Source organism: Lampris incognitus, chromosome 12, assembly GCF_029633865.1.
Source record: "Lampris incognitus isolate fLamInc1 chromosome 12, fLamInc1.hap2, whole genome shotgun sequence".
NCBI lineage: Eukaryota > Metazoa > Chordata > Actinopteri > Lampriformes > Lampridae > Lampris > Lampris incognitus.
The window spans coordinates 16,621,989-16,644,852 of NC_079222.1; the positions used below are offsets into that span (position 1 = coordinate 16,621,989).

A 22,864-nucleotide genomic window follows, 5' to 3' on the forward strand; every position below is an offset into this window, starting at 1 on the left:
GAACACTCAAATAACGAGCCCCGGATTTCTTCCTAAAACACCTTGCAACATGTAACTAGTGCCCCCTACCGGGGCTTCAAAAGATAACGCTAGCCAGCTATCGCCAGAATGTCGGCCGTGAAAACTGGTAGTCTCTCTGCAACTGAGCAAAACTGGATGGTACAGATGCATGGATGGCCATCCTCTACTGGGGCAACACACCCACAGGGTGGTTAGACAGCAGCCCAGTCCAACGCTTAATGTCATGTAGGCTCAAAACTTCTCTGCCAGCCGCAGACAGCTTGCTTCCAACACATGTAGTGGTCGGAGCGACAGAGAAGTTGCGGTGGAAACGGCGGATGGAAAAATCAACCTACGACAGATCTGCCAGGGACCTCCCAGCGCTGAATGTGGGAGATCATATAAGAATGAGGCCTCTACCAGGTGATCGCACGGGACGATGGCCTCTGGGACAGTGCCTCCAGAAAGTCGCTCCTCGTTCATTCGTGGTGGATGTTGACGGCACACTCTACAGACGCAACCGCGTAGATCTGCCTGTAGCAGAGCGCTCAGCCCAAACACAGCACTTGGGAATGCCTGAGCAGAGCAGTCCTGAACAGGGACATGTCACCGGAAAGACCACCTCAGCCGAGACAAGAAAGGTCAGGGCGAACCAAGTGAGGTGGAACCTCCTCACACACCAAGTGCACCAGCGCAAGGACGGTGCTCGACACCGGGAAAACCCAGTGGCACAACAGGCTAGGCCGTCTACTCGCGTAGTGGCCGCCTGTCACGGCCACCACAAAGACTGAACTTGTGACTTTGAGGTGGCATTGAGAGAACATGTGCACTAGGGTGTGGGCGGATTGCTGCTCTTACAAAAGCTCAGTCACACACACACATACACATTTACAGTACATACACAAAGAAACTGTTCACAAAAGACTGTTGGACTGCTCGATGTTCATTGTTGAAAAAAAAACGTTGTGATTGTGGAGACTGCATTATGTAATGCTTTGCCATTATGCTAAATGTGTAAGTTCAAGTTCAAAGTTCAAGTTCAAAGTTTATTCACAGAACTGCCTTGCCTTGCCTGTTATTACAGTGTGAAATGCAATACAACTGGTGGGGTGTTTACATGCACCTTGGAGAAGTTGGAGGAAATTGTTACATTAAGCATCTGATTACATTTATGTTCCAAAGCTAAAGGAAAGGGATGTTACAGGCATGTGAAGTGTGTTAACCAGGTTGCTGTGACGATATATCCGGCATGTATACATATATATCCGGTATGTGGGGAGTTCAGGCATTTTCAATAATAAACTTTGAGCTGAACCCCCCCACCCCCCACCCCAAGGTTGACTACCTCGGGGCTCAAACCCAGGACCCTACTGTGAGGCGATTGCGCTAAAACAAAATTATAAAACCATTCAAATTACATACAGAATAATACATCAACAATTACCTATTAGTATCCAAGGGTTGTTCCAATGGAGAGAAAGTAAACATAATCTGAGAGTAACCTGTATTTTCTAAAAACCACCAGTAAGGGCAGATGCAAAATATCACTGTGGTACAACCAAGGGGGTTGGTTTGTGGAATAACTGCACTGATGAGCTGAAAACATGTGGTACTTTATCCGAACTAAAAAGACGTCAGAAACAAAATATCGAACGGTAATATTGAACGGTAATGAGATTTGATTTATCCAAATGGGTTGTTTTTTTTGTTTTGTTTTTTGAGGCAACTGAGACAGATATCACGGGCACTGATGGCTTTAAGTTGAACATTCATTTTCCATTATCAATGCATGAATTGAGGGGGTAGGACTAGAAAAATTCTCAAATTCTTATCCCTTTTGAACATGATTGGTACTATCTGAGTTGCTTATTTTTCACTTATATGTTGCTGATGATTTTATTGTTTGTTTGTATTTGTTTTTTAACATGTACAATAAGATTGATTGATTGGTTGGTTGGTTGATCAATCGATCAATTATCAATAAGCCCAGCCACTGAGGATGCACAAGCCAGTGCATACTTAGTGCCGTTCCCAAGCCCGGATAAATGGGGAGGGTTGCATCAGGAAGGTCATCCGACATAAAACCTTTGCCAAATCAATTATGCGGATCACAGATCAAATTTACATACCATATTGATTGAGGCCTGGGTTACCAATGACCGCCACCGGTACTGTTGGCCAGCAGGGTGCCGGTGGAAACTATGCTACTGTTGGACAAAGGAAAAGGAGAATAGGAAGGCATGTCCAGAGGCAGCAGGAGAGGAGGAAGGACAGGAGTGTGGAAGTGAGATTTGGAACTTTGAATATTGGCACCACGACTGGTAAAGGGGGAGAGCTATCTGATATGATGGAGAGAAGGAAGGTATATATACTGTGTGTGCAAGAGACCAGGTGGAAGAGGAGTAAGGCTAGGAGCATCAGAGGTGGGTTCAAACTCTTCTACCATGGTGCAGATAGGAGGAGAAATGGGGTAGGGGTAATTCTGAAGGAAGAGTGTGTCAAGAGTGTGCTGGAGGTGAAGAGCATGTCAGACAGAGTGATTAGTATGACGCTGGAAATCAAAGGTGTGATGAATGTTATCAGCGCATTTGTCCAGCAAGTTGGGTGTGAGATGGAAGAGAAATAATAATTCTGGAGTGAGTTGGATGAAGTAGAGGAGAGTGGTGATTGGAGCAGACTTCAATAGACATGTTGATAAAGGGAACAGGGGTGATGAGGAGGTGTTGGCTAGGTATGGTATCAAGGAGAAGAATGTGGAAGGACAGATGGTGGAGGGTTTTGCGAAAAGGATGGAAATGGCTGTGGTGAATACATATTTCAAGAAGAGGGAAGAACATAGGGTGACATATAAGTGGAGGAAGGTGCACACAGGTCGACAATGTCTTATGCAGGAGGCACAATCTGAAAGGGATTGGGGACTGCAAGGTGGTTACAGGGGAGAACGTAGCTAGGCAGCATTGGATGGTGGTCTGTAGGATGACTTTGGAGATCAAGAAGAGGAAGAGAGTGAAGGCAGAGCCAAGGTTCAAATGGTGGGGGTTGAAGAAGGTACAGGTTGAAGACTGTTGTGTGGAGTTCGGGGAAGAGTTAAGGCAGGCATTTGGTGGTAGTGAAGAATTGCCAAATGGCTGGGCAACCACTGCAGAAATAGTGAGGGAGACAGCTAGGAAGGTACTTGGTGTATCATCTGGACAGAGGAAGGAAGACAAGGAGACTTGGTGGTGGAATGAGGAAGTACAGCAAAGTATGCAGAGGAAGAGGTTGGCAAAGAAGACGTGGGATAGAGAGATGAAGAAAGTAGACAGGAGTACAAGGAGATGTGGTGTAAAGTGAAGAGAGAGGTGGCGAAGGCAAATGAAAAGGTGTATGGTGAGTTGTATGAGAGGTTGGACACTAAGGAAGGAGAAAAGGAATTTCACAGATTGGCTAGACAGAAGGACCGAGCTGGGAAGAATGTGCAGCAGGTTATGGTGATGAACGATAGAGATGGAAATGTGCTGACAAGCAAGGGGAGTATGTTGAGAAGGTGAAAGGAGTATACTCTGAGGGGCTGGTGAATGAAGAAAATTAGAGCGAGAGAGAAGGTTTGATGATGTAGGGATAGTGAATCAGGAAGTGCAGTGGATTAGCAAGGAGGAAGTGAGGGCAGCTATGAAGAGAATGAAGAGTGGAAAGGCGGTTGGTCCAGACGACATACCCGTGGAGGCATGGAGATGTTTAGGAGAGATGGCAGTGGAGTTTTTAACTAGATTGTTTAGCACAATCTCAGAAAGTGAGAGGATGCCTGAGGAGTAGAGAAGAAGCATACTGGTATCCAGATTCAAGAATAAGAGTGATGGGCAGAGCTGTAGTAACTACAGAGGTATAAAGTTGATCAGCCACAGCATGAAGATATGGGAAAGAGTAATAGAAGCTAGGTTAAGAGGAGAGGTGATGATTAGCGAGCAGCAGCATGGTTTCATGCCACAAAAGGGCACTACAGATGTCATATTTGCTTTGAGTATGTTGAATGAGAAGTATAGAAAATGGTCAAAAGGAGTAACATTGTATCTTTGTGGCTTTAGACAGGGTGCATATGACAGGGTGCCGAGAGAGTATGTGTGGTACACACATTGTATCCAGATAAACTGATTCAACTTTCTTTGATGTGTGAACACTGGTCTCTCAGCTCTTGCTGACTTCACAATACTGCTCCAAAGTTGCTTGCTGTTGCAATGTAACACGGAAATAGGAATTTTTTTCAACAATTTGAAATACATTTCCCATGATGCATTTAATTGTTCATCTGAGAGGTGTTGTGTCAGAAGTTTTGTGGAACCAATCAGCCTCTCACACAGATATGATAGGATTTTTTGCACAGTATATTTTTTTCATTCACAAATGCGACAATATTGACATACTCTACAGCCCCGTGTGTCTGTGTCTGTAAAAACTAAGTATTCAGTTTTATACTGATATTTCAATCACTTATGAATCTTCAGTGTACAATACATCCTTCTCACAGGTGGAGTCAGGCGTTTTTCTGTAAACATTGTTATATTAGCAGCAGTGTCCTGTTTAGTCTAATCTGCCATCATCCATGGGACCAAAACCATGTCCACCTTTGTGCTGTCCTTCTCTGGATTTTGTCATAATTCTTTATTCCTCCCATAATTGTTATCACTTCTTGTATGTGTTGGTTCTTCTAATGGTATCCTGAAAGCCACATAAGGGCAAGTCCTGCTGTTAAGGCAGACCAGCTTCTTTAGTGTGGCAGAGTTAACTATATCAAAGCCTACTTGGCCACCAAAGGTGCTGGGTTTCCAGTACTCTGGTGAACATATGGGGCTTCCCAGCAGGCCTTTCAGGGAGAACGGGGCACCCATTTCCACCATGCTCTCCCCGAATATGGTGCCCGGCCGAAGTTTTTCCAGAAGCAGGCCAGGATAAAATTCCAAAGCATCAATATCGCCATACAGCTCCTCAAGCTCTCTGGCAATCTCCTCATTACCTGCGAAATAAAACCGCCAGCATTATAATTAAAACTTAGCAGCCATTTAATGAAAATACACCTACATTTAAGCTACAATCCTGAAGATCGGTATTTTTGTTTAGCTTACTAACACCTATGGTGATACTGAGACTACATTGACCACTTGCATCCCACAGATCTATTTAGATGTGAATTTGTTATCCCTGCAGCACATGCAGATCCATTATATCTTTTAACCTGTTGTAAAATGAGTAGGACAGTTGAATCACTTTCACCAATCACTCTGTACTTACAACATGTTACCTATATTATGTGCAGATGACAAATGGTACAGCCCTTGTATGTTTAAATGACCACCACCATTTTAAAAGACGCTATGCTACAGCCATGATGCGGAAGTTGCATCATCCATCTCTGATAAATTCATTAGAAACCTGGACCTGACTAAGGCTGTAATGTGGCTCACTGAAAGACTTTACTTTTTTTCTCTGTGTGCCCAGGTGCAGTTTTTTTTACCACTTTTGCAGCTTCTATTAAATCTTTTCAGATAGATTGTAATGTACATCATTGACTGTGTGATGATAGCACATCGTAGTTAGGAGAACAGTGGTGAATGGCACTGTCAGAACTTGTGAAACGATGATGATGCTAAGCTGGTCAATGCTAGCAATTTTAAACCTTTTTCAACTGCAACTTCGTAGCCCACAAAAAATCATTTCAACAAATAAATGCAAAATTGTGGCATGATTGAACCCAAAAATTCCCCAAAATGAGGAGATCTTTTTGCATCCCTATGTATTTTATCATTAAACTGAAATGGGGACACTCTCGGAATCCTGTTTAAGGATATCAAAATAAAGTGCCTCCTTCAAAAACTATTTGAAATCAAAACAGTCACCAGTGCTGATGTGCCAACATCATCCCAAAGGCTGAATCTGTGTTTTACCTATTGATGTTGTAATATCTGTTGGTGAAAAATTTTAATGAGCTTGGCCTGCTTTATCTGTTAGCAACAACAACAACTTTGTTTCGTCTTCAAATTCACCATCATCCTCTTTATTCTTCTGTAAAGGCCATTGACGATGTAAGATGTAAGAAGCTATGAGCCATACATTTCTTCTTGGGTATGTCCATCCTGATCATAAAAATGAGCAACTACAGGGCGTCCGGGTAGCGTAGCGGTCTATTCCGTCGCCTACCAACACGGGGCTCGCTGGTTCGAATCCTCGTGTTAACTCCGGCTTGGTCGTACATCCCTACAGACACAATTGGCTGGGTCTGCGGGTGGGAAGCCGGATGTGGGTATGTGTCCTGGTCGCTGCACTAACGCCTCCTCTGGTCAGTCGGGGCACCTGTTCGGGGGGGTGGGACTGGGGGGAATAGCGTGATCCTCCCACACACTACGTCCCCCTGGTGAACTCCTCCCTGTCAGGTGAAAAGAAGCGGCTGGAGCAGCGACCAGGACAGCTCAGAAGAGTGGGGTAATTGGCCGGATACAATTGGGGAGGGAAAAAAGGGGGGGGTACAGCAACTATGAACGTATTCATGATTTGCATATTGTCTGAGATACACCAGAAGTATCAAAAAGACCATTTGTTTGAATGGAACTCTTCGGGATTGTATATTTGAAGTACACAATCACTCAACTGTAAGTCCGAGTCTACTCATGAGACCTCATTCATTACCCAAAGGAGTTGAATCAAGTGCAACTGGACTTGGTATATCCGTGAACGGATATATATTTCACGGATATATACCAAGTCCAGTTGCACTTGATTCAACTCCTTTGGATAACCATGACCTGGATGAATGAGAACATTCACAGACACTCATTCATTACATGTTGGCCCCGTTGCATGTGAGCCAAGAATCCATGTTTAAAGAAAAAGACTACAGATTGTGCAGTGGGCCTCAGAGTTGTACTCCTATTAATCACACCATTACAAACCCTGTGGGAAAGTGTTTCATTGCCTCAATAATACACACAAAGAAAAAGAAAAGAAAAGAAAAATATGCTATGCAATGCACCAAGTACCTGTAAATAAATACAGAAAATAAAAACTAAACTAAAAACTTGTCACCTGTAACACGTTATTAAGCCTGAAACATGAGTTGAGGCCAGATATTTTAGGAATGTATACCCAGGGTTTCTCATGCCCTTGTTAAATCCATAAATAAGATGTATGACGTTTGTATGTCGTGAAAACTGACTTCTCCTACCTGTGAACTCTTTAAATGACGTGTACGGTTTCAAGTTAAAGCGTTTCCGGTACTGGTTGAAAGGCTGCATGCGAAGCTGCCGTGACTCCTTCACGGCCCCCACAGACACTTTGGTCACCACACCATTTATGTTGTGGCCGCCTCCAATCTGTACAAAACAGTATAAGATGGGAAATAACATTTACTCTCTTGCGCTGTAGCGCTTTGCCAGTGGGTTGCAAACTGTGTAATACTTTCTTTACAAATACAGTTCCTCTAAGGACAACATAATTGGATACTGGTATGAGTGAAGAGTTATCTGAGTAAGTGAAAAATTAATAAAATGCTTGGCTTACTTTAATTAATTGCAGTTAAAAATATGAAACATGGCATGGATTTATATTGCACACATCCACCATTATCCAAACCGCTTATCCTGCTCTCAGGGTTGCGGGGGTGCTGGAGCCTATCCCAGCAGTCATTGGGCGGCAGGCGGGTAGACCCCCCCCACACACACACACACACACACACACACACACACGCACACGCACACACACATACGCACACACACATACCTAGGGACTATTTAGTACGGCCAATTCACCTGACCTACATGTCTTTGGACTGTGGGAGGAAACTGGAGCACCCGGAGGAAACCCACGCAGACACGGGGAGAACATGCACGCTCCACACAGAGGACAACCCGGGATGACCCACCAAGGTTGGACTACCCCGGGGCTCGAACCCAGGACCTTCTTGCTGTGAGGCGACCGCGCTAACCACTGCGCCACCGTGCCGCCCACTAATGATCTCTTCTCAACATTTTCTTGTGTGTAAATATCTTATGAAAGCACCAATAGCCGTCCTCAAAATATGTCACATTATCAATACTGAGGTCATCAGTCAAAAATGGTTGATATGTGATTTCAGCAATATCACCCAGCCCTACTCCAACTACATAGCTTGATAGGTTTTTAATCAGGTAGGATACATGTAGACATGTCTACGGCTCAAATAGAAATGTGGTTTCATTTCCACTTTAAAATGGAGTCAATGTTGTAATGTTGCAAAAAAAAACCCCAAAAAACAAAAAACAAAACTTTTTCTGCAGTTGCAAAGTTTTTAACTTCATTCAACATAGGAGACATTCAAATAACCACCAAATCTGTGTGCTATTTCGCAGAACAGGCTCCATAACCGTTGTGCCTTACAGTCTAGTTACGTGCGGTAGATTTGTTGACTTGGTTACCTGGCCGGCAACTTGCCGTGAGAAGGCGGCCACCAGTTTTTCCACACCGTAGTGGGTGAGAACAGAAGTATTGAAGATAAACTGCGAGTAGGAAAGTTCATCTCCATCGATAAGGAAGCTGTCGGGCATCAGAGGGTGCCAGTGGTAGAGCTGACTAAACTCCAACGCGATGCGGTTTCCGTACTGGAACGGTGAGTTAAACAGCAGCGTGGGGTCAAACTTTAGCTGCAGCAGGTATCCACTCAGATGCTGCACGTACTCTTCGATCACTATGTGTATTGTCTCGCCTGAAATAAGCAGAGGCAGACACAAAGGCGGAGAGAAAAGAGGTGGGGTCAGTCAAGCTACCAAAAAAATGGATGAGTCAGAATACAGCTGCACTAAATAAATTGGTATTATAATAAACAAGTAGTGCTTTAAAACCATCGCCGGCTCACCGATAATGATGAGACGTGTGGTCTGGAAGAGCTGCTCATCATCCCATGTGGGATGCTCGGCCTTCAGGATATCACAGACACGGTTATGTTCCCTCAGCCATAGTGTGGCATACAGCCCGAGACCAGGGAGGAGTCCGTACACTTCCTGACCAATGGCCAGCTGGCTCTCAGGAGGGACCCCTGAGGGGTAGCTCATCCTGACAGGTGCATCCGCTACAGTGGGTGGGTATACCTCGCCATCTATTAGCTAATAATAATAAGACAACTCACAAAAACCTATCAACATAATATAAACTTCTACTTCCCTCCACCTCAGTATCGTTCCAAATCCTCTCCCAACTGGCTGTGCAACATGTTAAGAGATGTGTTTTATTATTCTGTCATATAGCTGGTATGTCACCTCTGGCTAAAATGCCTTTCATATATACAAAATATGGAACTAGCTCTGAGACTGTAAAGGAATAAATCTCAAATGCCACAAGAAATGACGATATCTTGATGCATGCTCAATAGATTAGGTAAGGAAATCACATTGAGTTGAATCAGTTCATCTGGACACAACGGTTATTGGGAGAAACGTTTCATCACTCCTTTAAGGCCGGGAGCATTGCCAAAACTTGTACATTGGGGAAAACAAACAGGCCAAGAGAATGACACCCATCTACAGGCCAGTGGCCACTCTTTCAAGGATGAAGATGTGCACATCCTTGCTAGGGAGGGGCGCTGGGGGGGGATTCTCCCCCCTTTTTCTCCCCAGTTGTACTTGGCCAATTACCCCACTCTTCCCAACCTTTCTTCCAAGCTTCCAAGCTTGGCGAAACTCCTCACTGTCAGGTGAAAAGAAGCGGCTGGTGACTCCACATGTATCGGAGGTATGTGGTAGTCTGCAGCCCTCCCCGGATCGGCAGAGGGGGGGTGGAGCAACGACAGGGACGGTTTGGAACGCTGGTTTGAACAGGGAGTCAAAGAGGCCATCTATGTGAAGAGGAAACGACCATCCCTGAATCGAGAGGGGGTCTAAGAGTACATCTGTCACCGTTCCCAAATCCTCCGTGAAAAGTACACATGGCCATTGTAACTCCAGGTAATGGTCACAGCAATTTGCATATGAAACCGATCGTTGTTTTCGGTCGTTATGCCACTGTACTGTTAATAAGGGCGGGGATACCTACAGTCAGTTGAGACCTAGGGAGTCATTTAGTTTAGTGATGGAAGGTTTCTCCCAGTAAATGTGCCCAGATGAACTGATTCAACATTTGAAGAAATGAAGATGGGACATTTTTTAGCAATATCAAATTTTCTTCTAGTTTAATCCTGATCAATATGTTGCCTTCATAAAACCCCTACAAGTTCAGGTGTTTGCATCACTGTCACCTGGTACTTAAGCTTTCCGTCTTTGTGAAGCCGCAGGTTAAGCTGCCGAGCCAGGTTGTCTCCATAAATGTGGCCTGCATCTACCTGCAAGCCTCATGCAGGGAGAGAGATGGAGGGATAATAATGAGACAAATGAAACAAGTGAATCATGGTGAGGCAAGAGCAAGCTGGTTAATTTCATGAATAAGTTTCTCCAATCCAATCTCTTTTTCCTTTTCCTCCTTCACTTCCCTGACCCCCCCCCCTTTCCACCCCAATTGTATCTGGCCAATTAACCCACCCCTACGAGCCGTCCCGATCGCTGCTCCACCCCCTCTGCTGATCTGGGGAGGGCTGCAGACTACCACATGCCTCCTCCGATACATGTGGAGTCACCAGCCGCTTCTTTTCACCTGACAGTGAGGAGTTTCGCCAGGGGGACGTAGCGCTGGGGAGGATCACGCAATTCCCCCCAGTTCCCCCTATGCCTTGAACAGGCACCCCGACCGACCAAAGGAGGCGCTAGTGCAGCGACCAGGACACATACCCACACCCGGCTTCCCACCTGCAGACACGGCCAATTATGTCTGTAGGGACACCCGACCAAGCCGGAGGTAACACGGGGATTCGAACCAGCGATCCCTGTGTTGGTAGGCAACGGAATAGATGGCTACGCTACCCGGACGCCCCCCCCCCCCTTCTCTTTAAGTTATGACCACAAACTTGTTTTCAAGCTACTGCGGTAAAGATAAAGTTTAATTATTGAACTGACATGGAAAAAGGTAACATATAAACTAACCCCGTGTGCGAGAGCCTTGGTGAAGCCCAGGCCCATCCGATTATAGGTCTTAAAGAACTGGTGAGTGAAGTGCTGGGCAAAAAAGGCAAACATGAGGTTGCTTCCCTGTGGGTCTCGTCTGAACTTCCTTCTCAGCAGCAGCCTCTCCACCAGCAGCTCAGGGTCAGGGAGCACAGCCTTGCCTGAGCAGAGACTCAAAGCATCACGTAAACCATTGCGGCAAACACAGATAAACTACATTTGTAGTCACAATAGTGTAGCGGTCTAAACATGGCTGATGCGGTGAACGCAGCACACTGTACAACTGAACTCTCCAAGGTTAATAGATGGCATTGATGTCACAACGGTGGAAAATGTAGAGTCAGGTGGCAAAACACTGAGCAAAGGGCAGGTTGTGGTTGACAAGACTGAGCAAGTTGTAAATATTTGCCACACAGAGCTTGATAATCTCAAAAACAATTATGGGATTAACGAATACGGCGGTGATCTCTTATCGGCGCCAAAAACTCAGCCTGTGTGGTGTTGGGTTGGAATAAAAACCTGCATGGTATTTATTGGTATGTGGTAATTATGAGATTGGTGAGAGAAACAAAAACAGTTTTATAATTTAGCAATGGCATGCAAAAGACTACCTAACCTTTGACCCCTAGAGGGGTGGGGCAGTCCTCTGGCACAGGGGGCAGTATACGAGTGTAGTAGCTGACATTATAGTAGGATTCCCAGCTAAGGTAGCCATACTTGGAGTTGAAAGTGGGAGGACTGGGGATCAGGCTGGCCCTTGCTGCAAATGTAAAAACAATAGCATGAAAAAGTAAATGAAACTTAAATTAACAGGTCATTGGACTAGTCTGGTTTCATCTACTTTCTCCCCCCCTTTTTTTCTCCCCAACTGTATCCGGCCAATTACCCCACTCTCCCGAGCCGTCCCAGTCATTGCTCAACCCCCTCTGCCGATCCGGGGAGGGCTGCAGACTACCACGTCTCCTCCGATACATGTGGAGTCACCAGCCGCTTCTTTTCACCTGACAGTGAGGAGTTTCGCCAGGGGGACGTAGCGCATGGGAGGATCACGCTATTCCCCCCAGCCCCCCCCCGAACAGGTGACCAGAGGAGGCGCTAGTGCAGCGACCAGGACACATACCCACATCCGGCTTCCCACCCGCAAACGGGGATTCGAACCGTAGATCCCCGTGTTGGTAAGCAATGGAATAGACCGCCACACTACCCGGATGCCCTTCATCTACGTTCAAGAGCAGACGAGGAAGATTGAAGATGCATTTATAATGAAACGGATGAAACTATTAATTTTCAGACCTGTCAGAACTAGCCGCATCAAGACGTCCCGTAGGAAGGTGCGATTGATGATTTCCCACATCCACTGGAAATGGGTCAGGATGTAATGGATCACATCCGGACTGGGTTTCAAGAATTGGCGAACCCTGGACCAAAACTCAGCTAAAGATGAACGATACACAAGAGGACCATGTCTTAATAGGGGGTCAGGGATTTTTTTTGGGGGGGGGGGTCTGGATACAATATCACAGTCAGGTTAAAAATGACAAAGATAATTTCAGATACAAAGCATACAATCACAATTAATGTTAAAGATGTTACGGTATTAAGGTAACTGGTCACAAAATAACGCCTGACTGTCAGTGTGATTTATGAATCACTTCAAGAAAGGGCCAGCACACCCACAAGCCTCACTGGCTTTACAGCACACCGTTCCTTGGTATTTAGCTTTAACATGGACTTAAAACTTACTCTTTTTTCTTTCTTTCTTTCTTTCTTTCTTTTCTCCCCAGTTGTAGCCGGCCAATTACCCCGCTCTTCCGAGCCGTCCCGGTTGCTGCTCCACCCCCTCTGCCGATCCGGGGACGGCTACAGACAACCACATGCCTCCTCCGAGACACGTGGAGTCGCCAGCCGCTTCCTTTCACCTGACAGTGAGGAGTCTCACCAGGGGGACGTGGCGCGTGGGAGGATCACGCTATTCCCCCCAGTTCCCCCTCCTCGCTGAACAGGCGCCCTGACCGACCAGAGGAGGCGCTCGTGCAGCAACCAGGACACACCCACATCCGGCGTCCCACCCGCAGACACGGCCAATTGTGTCTGTAGGGACGCCCAACGAAGCCGGAGGTCATACGGGGATTCGAACCGGCGATCTCCGTGTTGGTAGGCAACGGAACAGACCGCTACGCTACCCGGACGCCCCTCTCTCTCTTTCTTTCTTTCTTTCTTTCTTTCTTTCTTTCTTTCTTTCTTTCTTTCTTTCTTTCTTTCTTTCTTTCTTTCTTTCTTCCTTAATGTAATACTCCTCTATATCCGTTTGTTCCTTTTTTCCAACTTCGTATCCCTGGATACGAGGCTGTTCCACGTGTTCTCAACACTGGTCCATTGTTACGCCACTGAGTGCGGGTGAGGTAACTGCATAACTGAGAGTCTTTCACTTCACGTTTAATTAGGAGACACAATGTTTGATTGTCACTTGCAATGAACAGCAGACGCTCTGAGTTCGGTGTTGGAGCTGAAAGACGAGGCAGATACAGCAGCGTTTCTCAAACCCTCTCCTGGAGGACCACTTGTCCTGCATGGTTTAGATCACAGCTGATTCAAATGATCAACTCGTTATGAGCTCCCGAAGCTGCCTGATAACAAAACGGATCATTTAAATCAGCTGTGTTGGAGCAGGGAGAGATCTAAACCATGCAGGACAAGTGGTCCTCCAGGAGAGGGTTTGAGAAACGCTGAGATACAGTACTAAAATGGCCTTTCTCTGGTAATAGAAATGTAAGAAAGTAAATGGCTACGAAATGCCAGCGACTAACTATTTTGTAAAGTGCATGAGAATACAGCGTGTCAAATGTTCCTCTCAATGTACATTCATAACTGGCATATGAGACTTCACACCATCTGGATAATGTGACCTACGGATAGTGCAGTTTTCTCCATGGTAGCCGGTGCGAGTGCAGTCACATTCATACTTGTCCAGGCCATACCTTACACAAACACCCCAGTGCTGACAGGGGAAGTGACAGCAAGGGTTCACTGCGGGGATCAAGAACAGGAAGTGAGGTCAAAGAGGGTACTTGGACCACATAAACTAGCTAAATGAGCAGACAGGATACATGGAATTCTGACAGCAGTCACATTTAAATAAATAAATAAACATTTTTACATTATTTATTTATATTCCATTTTTATTATTTTATATTACATTGTTGTTTTTTTTCCTCCCTGATTTAACCCCCCCCCCCACTGAAACACTGAGCTGAATAGCTCTGTGGAGTTCATGCCTTCTTATATTAGGGACACTAATTTAGTTAAAGGCAAAAAGTCAGGGTACTTTGTATTTTGTATTTAAGCCGTACAGTAGTAAGAATTAAAATGTCTGAAATCTTAATGGCTGAAAAATGAATAACTTTTTTTTGTCTTTTAAAACTTGGCCCCCCTCTAAAATGTCTAGCAAGCTTGTGTGGGCGCACCGCTTAAGCAATCTGCAGGTGCCCGTATCCTCCATGCAACCTTGAGAACCTCCATGAGAACCTTTGTTCTCAGTTGCAAACGCATGTATACCCCCCAAAGTGCGCGCACGCGCACGCATGCATGCACGCACGCACGCACACGCACACACACACACACAGGGATGAGCAAATTGCCATCAATTATCCAATTACTATCATGATGAAAAATGCAATCTCGATTTATACACGAAGATCAAATTCTTCTTAACACATTCCTCTGGTGAAGTGACGATCATATTACACAAGCACTAAGGATGTGGTTACTGGGTATTACCATGGCTGAGATAATATCCTTGATATTTCTTTTTTAGGAATGAGGGGAAAAAGTCCGTAATGGATTTTGTTTCCTAAGACAGCACACATGCAAAGACATGCCTCTCTGCTCCAATGCGTTACCACCCGCGCTAGAAAGAAGATAAACTCCCCCTTACTCCCAGTCCCAGAATGCCCCCATATATTTCATTCAAACACAAGCATGCATGAGTAAATTCACACACACACGCTCATGGTTTTCCAGTGGAGAAAAAACCCTGACACTGATCTGTGAATCATAGGAAACTTAACTATCTGATTTAGCAGAACGTAAAGACATGCAGGTAGAGACCCATAAGTGCGGAAAAAATGTGCCATTCATTACACAAAGAGCCCTACGGTTCATCCATTCATTTTTTACAACAGGAAATACACAAAAATTCAACGCTTCTTTATGCCTGCTCAATAATCCAGGTTAAGGAAATCACAGAAAATTGAATCAATTCATCTGGGCACAACGTTTAGCTAGAGAAACGTCTCATTACTCATCTGAATGACCTCCTCAGTCTCAACTGACCGCACGTGTCCCAGCCAACCGAGCAGAGGAGACGGACAGCAACTGCCTAAGCGTGAACTAGTGATGAGTCCGTATGTGGCAGGAGTGTCGGAAAAGTTGAGACGTGTATTTTCCAAAACATCCCGTCTCGGTTGCTTTCAAAGCCCCAAAACAGGCTGTGCCAGAAACCGGATTGGGTCCTCCGGCACAAACAGAGCAATATAGTGTACGCTGTTAAGTGCCGAGAGGATTGCCGTGACTTGTACATTAGGGAAACTAAACAGAGGATGGCACAACACAGGAGAGCTAACACGTCAGGCCAGGACTCTGCAGTCTACACCCATCTACAGGCCAGTGGCCACTCTGTCAAGGATGAGGATGTTCACATCCTTGATAGGGAGGAATGCTGGTTTGAACGGGGAGTCAAAGAGGCCATCTATGTAAAGAAGGAACGACCATCCTTGAACCGAGAGGGCACTAAGAATACATCTTTCATCATCTTACAATGCTGTAACTGCAAACATTTCCAGATCCTCTGTGAGTAGGTCACATGGCCATTGAAACTCTAGTTAATGGCCACACCTACATTTGCATATGAAACCAATCGTTGGTTTCGGTCGTTATGCCACTGTCATTATTTATAAAGGTGGGGATACCTGCAGTCAGTTTAGACTGAAGAGGTCACTTAGATGAGTGATGAAACGTCTCTCTCGGTGGCGCAGTGGGTAGCGCTGTCGCTTCACAGCAAAAAAGCCCTGGGTTGAACCCCGGGGTAGTCCAACCTTGGGGGTCACCCCCCAGGTCCTTTCTGCGTGGAGTTTGCATGTTCTCTTCTCTGTCTGCGGTGGGTTTCCTCCAGGCGCTCCGGTTTCCCCCCACCATCAAAAAGACATGCATGTTAGGGTTAATACTCCTGTCTGTGACCCTGACTGAGGCATGGCAAGACGAACTGGAGTTGGTCCCCGGGCGCTGCACGGTAGCTGCCCACTGCTCCTAGCTAGGATGGGTTAAATGCAGAGGAAGAATTTTCCTTTATGCAGAATTTTCCTGCATAAAGGGAAAATTCTTCCTTTATGCAGAGGAAGAATTATTCCTCTGCATAAAGTAGTAAAAAGTACCAAAAAAAAGAGTAAACGTTGTATCCAGATGAACTGATTCAACTTTCTGTGAATTATTGAACGGCAATCATTGAATTACAACAACCACATATCCAGCGGTAAAACGCTGACAAACAAGAATTAAATTATACATCTTTTTGTCTAGAATTGTAAAGGTTGACAATGACTTCATGACAGGATGCTATATTCTCTTGTGTGGGATGTCAAGGGATGGGGCCTAAAGGTCAATATAAACTGCAAAGTTCTGGCCACAGGTCAGACAGGAATTGTCTGTTCTGGGGGCCTGCTCTGAGTGATTGTTGTTTTATTATTACAAGAATGGTTCACATCCCCCCCCTTTTTTCCCCCCAGCCAGCCTTTGGTTTTACATTTCCAGGAATGCCTGGCCCACAGCAGCTTCCTCTGGTGTTAGGGAAACCTTACAAACCCTTTGACATGACTGGGCTTGCCCCCCCACACACACACCCACACAAATTGTCAATTCAGTGGCCGTGTCTGGCCTGGGGAGACACCAGATAAAACAACTCCAATGTAATGCTATCACTCAGGATCAATTGACAAAACAACACATGCTTAGTAAATGATAGAATAAAAACCACTGAGAGTACAATGAGGAATACATGGGAAGTCTGGGTACATTCTGCACATGATTCAAAAGCAGTTTTAGTGATTGACTACCAACCTGTTTTGGATGTAACCTCATCACCCAGGCACGCAGGCTCCCGCAACAGCAAAAAAAGTGCACAAGCTGATGCTAGGACCGAGGCTTTGAATGCAAATCAATAGTTAGAGTTACAGATGTGAGGCAACAACCAAAAGGCTAGAAAGTGACGTCTGTTATAATTTACTTACACTTCATTGCGGCAGTTTCAGTTCAACAAATTCATTCCCGCCCATAAAACTTCTTCCAAAGAACGGAAACGTGGACGACGAGCATACCAAATGGACCCCCTCTCCGATCCCGCGCACCACCAACCTTCTACTGCGACGTTTCACGGAAGATGCCGGCAAATGGGACGGTGAGTTAATGGGGGGACAGAAAAAACAAACAAAAAACGACTCTATATCGCCCCCTGCTGGCTATCGTGTGAGCCGTGTGTGTGTGTGTGTGTGTGTGTGTGTGTGTGTGTGTGTGTGTGTGTGTGTGTGTGTGTGTGTGTGTGTGTGCGTGCGAGTTCATTCATCATAACAGCCGGTTGTGATGAACCGTTACTCACAATAAACGTGGTGTCCAGAGGAAATGGTTCAACTTTCTGCCGTAACTTGTCATACGCGTATAAAAATACACGACATCCCAAATGTTTTTATGATGGGAAACCAGACGCAACCTCTGGATAACCTGCCCTCCTCGCCTTCCTTTGCCGAGAACCTCCTTGGCCCACGATGTTCTTGGCAACATCTCCCAGGATTCCGGTAAAATAACCAAAACCAGGAGTCTCCTGAGATTGGAATATACGCTACTTATGTTAAGCAGCTGAGTAGAGAGAAGAAGGTCTTCATTGTACTGACGATTTCTGCCATAATGCAGAGCTTAAGCTTTGCTGGACATGCGCTAGCTCAGCGTTTCTCAAACCTCTCCTGGAGGACCACTTGTCCTACATGTTTTGGATCTCTCCCTGCTCCAACACAGCTGATTCAGATGATCAACTCCTTGTGAGCTCCCGAAGCCGCCTAATACTGTTTTTCACAATTGTTTAAACACATTAATTGGAACATCAGACGCAATGTGCACAACCTGAAACTCATGTACCAACTGCCTAAAGTAATTCTGCTGAACTCCAAGCCCATTTTCTGCTTTAGACTCAGATTCCCATTCCATACCACACATTTTTCACAACACTACACACAATTCTCTATATCTTGCACACTGTTCTTGAATTCCCTCTCTTGGTGTTCACACAGAACACACTGCCAATCACATTTCTAAACTCCAAAGGCTGTTGTGCCATTTGCAATCAGCAATTTGCCATAGAAGGGTCACAGACGAGCTCCTGGTTTGCTTGGAGAACATTGGATGGTGGCAACATTGAAGAGAGAGGTGAGCAGCAAGGCAGAGGAGTGAGAGTAAGAGGAGGAGGGAGAGGACAAGGAGGAGGAGGACAAGGACAAGGAGGAGGACGAGGAGGACGAGGAGGAGGACAAGGAGGAGGAAGGAGAAGAACCATAATCTCTGATGAGACTAGGGCCACTGTCATTGATCTTGTGGTCAACCATGGTTTGGCCATGAGGGAGGCTGGCCAGAGGGTCCAACCCAACCCGAGTCGCTTCTCGGTTGCCTCAATACGTAATTCGGACTTTCAGAAATGAGCATAGGTAAGAAACCTACTCGCCTTACTTTAGTACTGCATATCAGTACAGTATTCAATGAGTGTTGCAAGGACCTTGCTGTATTTGTATCTATTTGTATCTTTTGCAGAACTGCAAGATTACCACAACGTGGTGGAAGAGGAAGACTCCTCACAGATGAGCAGGAGACTGCAGTAGTCAACATGGTGCTGGCGAACAATGTCATAACTCTCCAACAAGTCCAAGATGCAATCATTGCAGACCAACACCTATTCCAAAATATAGCAACAGTGAGTTTATCTACACTGGACCGTGTTCTCCAACACAATTGTGGTAATATTTTACAGCCAACAGGTGAAAGTGTGACACTGAACATGCAAAGGCATAATTCTACCGATAAAGCATTCATATAGTGTTTTCCATTCATACCATAGTGTTTTCCATTCTGCACATCAGTGTTCAATGGGTGCTTAGGAATGTCTACTCATATGATGTATGTGTTTGTAATTTGAAAAGAAAATACCATTCAGTGAAGAGTTAACACTGTTTTAAGGACAAATTGTGCTTTTGCAAGAGAAGTGTAGGATTCTGCATTCTGTGTGTGAGTTTTATGATTTGTGTTTAGGGTTTTGAGAAAGCGAGGTAGTCTATCGGGAAATGTGTTTAAACAGTTGTGAAAAACTGTAATAAAACTGATCATTTAAATCAGCTGTGTTGGAGCAGGGAGAGATCTAAAACATGCAGGACAAGTGGTCCTCCAGGAGAGGTTTGAGAAACGCTGAGCTGGTTGATGTACGGCTACTCTGGCCTTTCTGTAGTAAATAGAAAAAAACAAAGGGGGAGGGGGGATCCCAACCCACCCAAAGCAAAAGAAGTGCATTTCAAAAACAATTAATGACATCTACCCATGTAATGATTTCCTGCATCACAGATTCAATTTTGATTGAAACAGTTGTGGTTTGTGTGGATCAGACCTTGAACCAGCAGAACACATGTTCTTTCACTGCGAGGTCACGAGTACCTTCTGGGATGCATTCCAAACTTGGACAGCGAATAATAATCTAATTATGCCACAATTAAGATGTGAAAATATAAAACTTGGTCTTTTAATGGGGGAAAGAAAAGCTGAATTTGTGTACGATAACCTAATTATCTTAGCAAAGTTCTTTATACACAGATGTCGCTTCTTGAAAACAAGCCCCTGTTTAATGGATTTGTTAATGAGATGGAAATATATAAGAGATGTGCAAAACTGATAAAATCAAGAAAAGCCCAATGTCTTTCTGAGAATCACTTTAATTCCTGATTGACCTCTTTGTGTTTTTTATTTTATTTTTGTGTTAGCTGATTTATTTCCTTATTTTTGTTCATAACGTCCTTTGTATGATTGGTGTATTTGCTCAGTGTTTGTATTTGCAACTGTTATTTTGAAAGTTGTGAAATGCCTTTTTGATTATTGAAAGAAACAAGGGGGGGGGGGCTTGAAAAAGGACTTGCCAGTAAAGGTTCTGGGAAGTTCCTGGGAAATCAAAAAGGAAGGATATTACAATACACAGTCCTGATATCCTTTGATATATTGGCAGCAAAATTGCCAGTGAAAAACACCGACCCAGAAAGGTTGCTGTGTCCACTCCCCCTTCAGAACTTTGGCAAGGCCTCTGGAGCGTTTTGCTCTGTTATTCACCAGAACATGGTTACGGCGTGATTCACCACATGGTCAGTCAGCTGTATTTTCATCTATAAACCAATTCAATGGTATACAGGTGCATCTCAAAAAAATTAGAATATTGTGGAAAAGTTCATTATTTTCCGTAATGTAATTCAAAAAGTGAAACTTTCGTATATTCTAGATTCATTACACATAAAGTGAAATATGTCAAGCCTTTTTTTGCTTTAATCTTGATGATTACGGCTTACAGCTCATGAAAATCAAAAATCAAGTATCTCCAAATATTAGAATATTACAGAAGACCAATCAAAAAAAGGATTTATAATACAGAAATGTCAACCTTCTGAAAAGTATGCCCATTTGTGCACTCAATACTTGGCCGGGGCTCCTTTTGCATGTATTATTGTATCAATGCGGCGTGGCATGGAGGCAGGCAGCCTGTGGTACTGCTGAGGTGTTATGGAAGCCCAGGTTGCTTTGATAGCGGCCTTCAGCTCATCTGCATTGTTGGGTCTGGTGTCTCTCATCTTCCTCTTGACAACACCCCATGTGGGGTTCAGGTCAGGTGAGTTGCCTGGCCAATCAAGCACAGTAATACCATGGTAGTTTTGGCACTATGGGCTGGTGCCAAGTCCTGTTGGAAAATGAAATCAGTATCTCCATAAAGCTTGTCAGCAGACAGAAGCATGAGGTGCTCTAAAATCTCCTGGTAGACGGCTACGTTGACTCTGGGCTTGATGAAACACAGTGGACCAACACCAGCAGATGACATGGCACCCCAAATCTTCACTGACTGTGGAAACTTCACACAGGACTTCAAGCAACTTGGATTCTGTGCCTCTCCACTCTTCCTCCAGACTCTGGGACCTTGATTTCCAAATGAAATGCAGCATTTACTTTCATCTGAAAAGAGGACTTTGGACCACTGACCAACAGTCCAGTTTTTTTTTCCTGAGTCCAGGTAAGACGCTTCTGACGTTGTCTCTGGTTCAGGAGTGGCTTGACACTAGGAATGCGACGCTTGTAGCCCAGTTCCTGGGCACGTCTGTGCGTGGTGGCTCTTGATGCACTGACTCCAGCCTCAGTCCACTCCTTGTGAAGCTCCCCCAAGTTCTTGAATCGGCCTTGCTTGACAATCCTCTCAAGGCTGCGGTCATCCCTGTTGCTTGTGCACCTTTCCCGACCACACTTTTCCCTTCCAGTCAACTTTCCATGGTTATGGTTTGATGCAGCACTCTGCGAACAGCCAGCCCTTTCAGCAATGACCTTCTGTGGCTAATGGGGTGTTGTCAAGAGGAAGATGAGAGACACCAGACCCAACAATGCAGACGAGCTGAAGGCCGCTATCAAAGCAACCTGGGCTTCCATAACACCTCAGCAGTGCCACAGGCTGCCTGCCTCCATGCCACGCCGCATTGATACAGTAATTCATGCAAAAGGAGCCCCGGCCAAGTATTGAGTGCATAAATGAACATACTTTTCAGAAGGTCGACATTTCTGTATTATAAATCCTTTTTTTGATTGGTCTTCTGTAATATTCTAATATTTTGATACTGGATTTTTGATTTTCATGAGCTGTAAGTCGTAATCATCAAGATTAAAACAAAAAAGGCTGGACATATTTCACTTTATGTGTAACGAATCTAGAATATATGAAAGTTTCACTTTTTGAATTAAATTACGGAAAATAATGAACTTTTCCACAACATTCTAATTTTTCGAGATGCACCTGTAGGTCAGCTGCAGTTTCATATTACTTACAGTAAAGACTGTACAATGAAACTGGATCCTATCAAAAGTGACAAACTAGAATCTAGGAGTCAAAAAGCCATGGATGTTAGGGTTAATATTCCTGCTGGAGCCCCTGAGCAAGGCAATGGAGAGAACTGGAGTTGGTCCCCGGGTGCTGCAGCTGCCCACCACTTCTATCCTCCTAGGATGGGTTAAATGCAGAGAACAAATTCATTGTAAATGAACAACTTACAATGACAAAAATAAAGTGGCTTTCTTTCTTCATATCAGCTGAAGGAACTGTGTTGTAAATGGGACTTGTCTGGAATGCATTTTTGGCTGTGCAAGTGCCACAAGAGAAAAAAAAAATTCCAACACTCACATTTTATGAAGAAATGAAATGAAAGCCACTTTATTCGACATTGTGTTCTTACAACGAATTATATACTTACAATGAATTTGCTCTCTATTTCAACCTATTCAACTTCTCTTCACACGCAACATCTTTCCGTGTCTCAACTCCTTCTATAAATTGTTTATATTACATATATATAGTTTCATTATTTAACCCTATACACTAAAAATTCAGTGTTTTAAGGTTGAAAAAAAAAAACCCCAAGTTGGCCATACCAGCACTGAGCAAATTTTAACTTTACCCAGTCTTGTGTTTCCAAGACACTGGGGCAGTGTTGAGATTGACACCGACATCACCCAACTTT

General features: G+C 44.7%; 1 protein-coding gene across 3 annotated transcripts; it reads right to left on the bottom strand.

Moving 5' to 3' along the window:
* Nucleotides 1-1,328: 1,328 nt before the first annotated feature.
* On the bottom strand, nucleotides 1,329-17,447 carry LOC130121514 (prostaglandin G/H synthase 1-like). Of its 3 annotated transcripts, XM_056290336.1 has the most exons (11): nucleotides 17,312-17,447; nucleotides 17,142-17,225; nucleotides 13,941-14,057; nucleotides 12,324-12,464; nucleotides 11,647-11,790; nucleotides 11,010-11,191; nucleotides 10,232-10,315; nucleotides 8,858-9,104; nucleotides 8,421-8,707; nucleotides 7,193-7,340; nucleotides 1,329-4,990 (listed from the first exon to the last, which is right to left on the bottom strand). In XM_056290336.1, the coding sequence occupies exons 1-11, from the start codon at nucleotides 17,316-17,318 to the stop codon at nucleotides 4,629-4,631; spliced, it is 1,803 nt and encodes a 600-aa protein (XP_056146311.1). In that variant the 5' UTR covers nucleotides 17,319-17,447; the 3' UTR covers nucleotides 1,329-4,628. The 3 variants fall into 3 exon arrangements, with proteins under 3 accessions (XP_056146311.1, XP_056146312.1, XP_056146313.1); XM_056290337.1 differs by lacking the exon at nucleotides 17,142-17,225; XM_056290338.1 differs by lacking the exons at nucleotides 17,142-17,225; nucleotides 17,312-17,447 and adding an exon at nucleotides 15,998-16,481.
* Between the last annotated feature and the right edge of the window lie 5,417 nt (nucleotides 17,448-22,864).

Coding starts and splice junctions, on each gene's coding strand:
- LOC130121514 (XM_056290336.1), bottom strand. Junction 10,316..11,009: donor CCAAGGCTCTCGCACACGGG/GTTAGTTTATAT, acceptor TGAGGCTTGCAG/GTAGATGCAGGCCACATTTA. Junction 7,341..8,420: donor CACGGCAAGTTGCCGGCCAG/GTAACCAAGTCA, acceptor TGTTTTGTACAG/ATTGGAGGCGGCCACAACAT.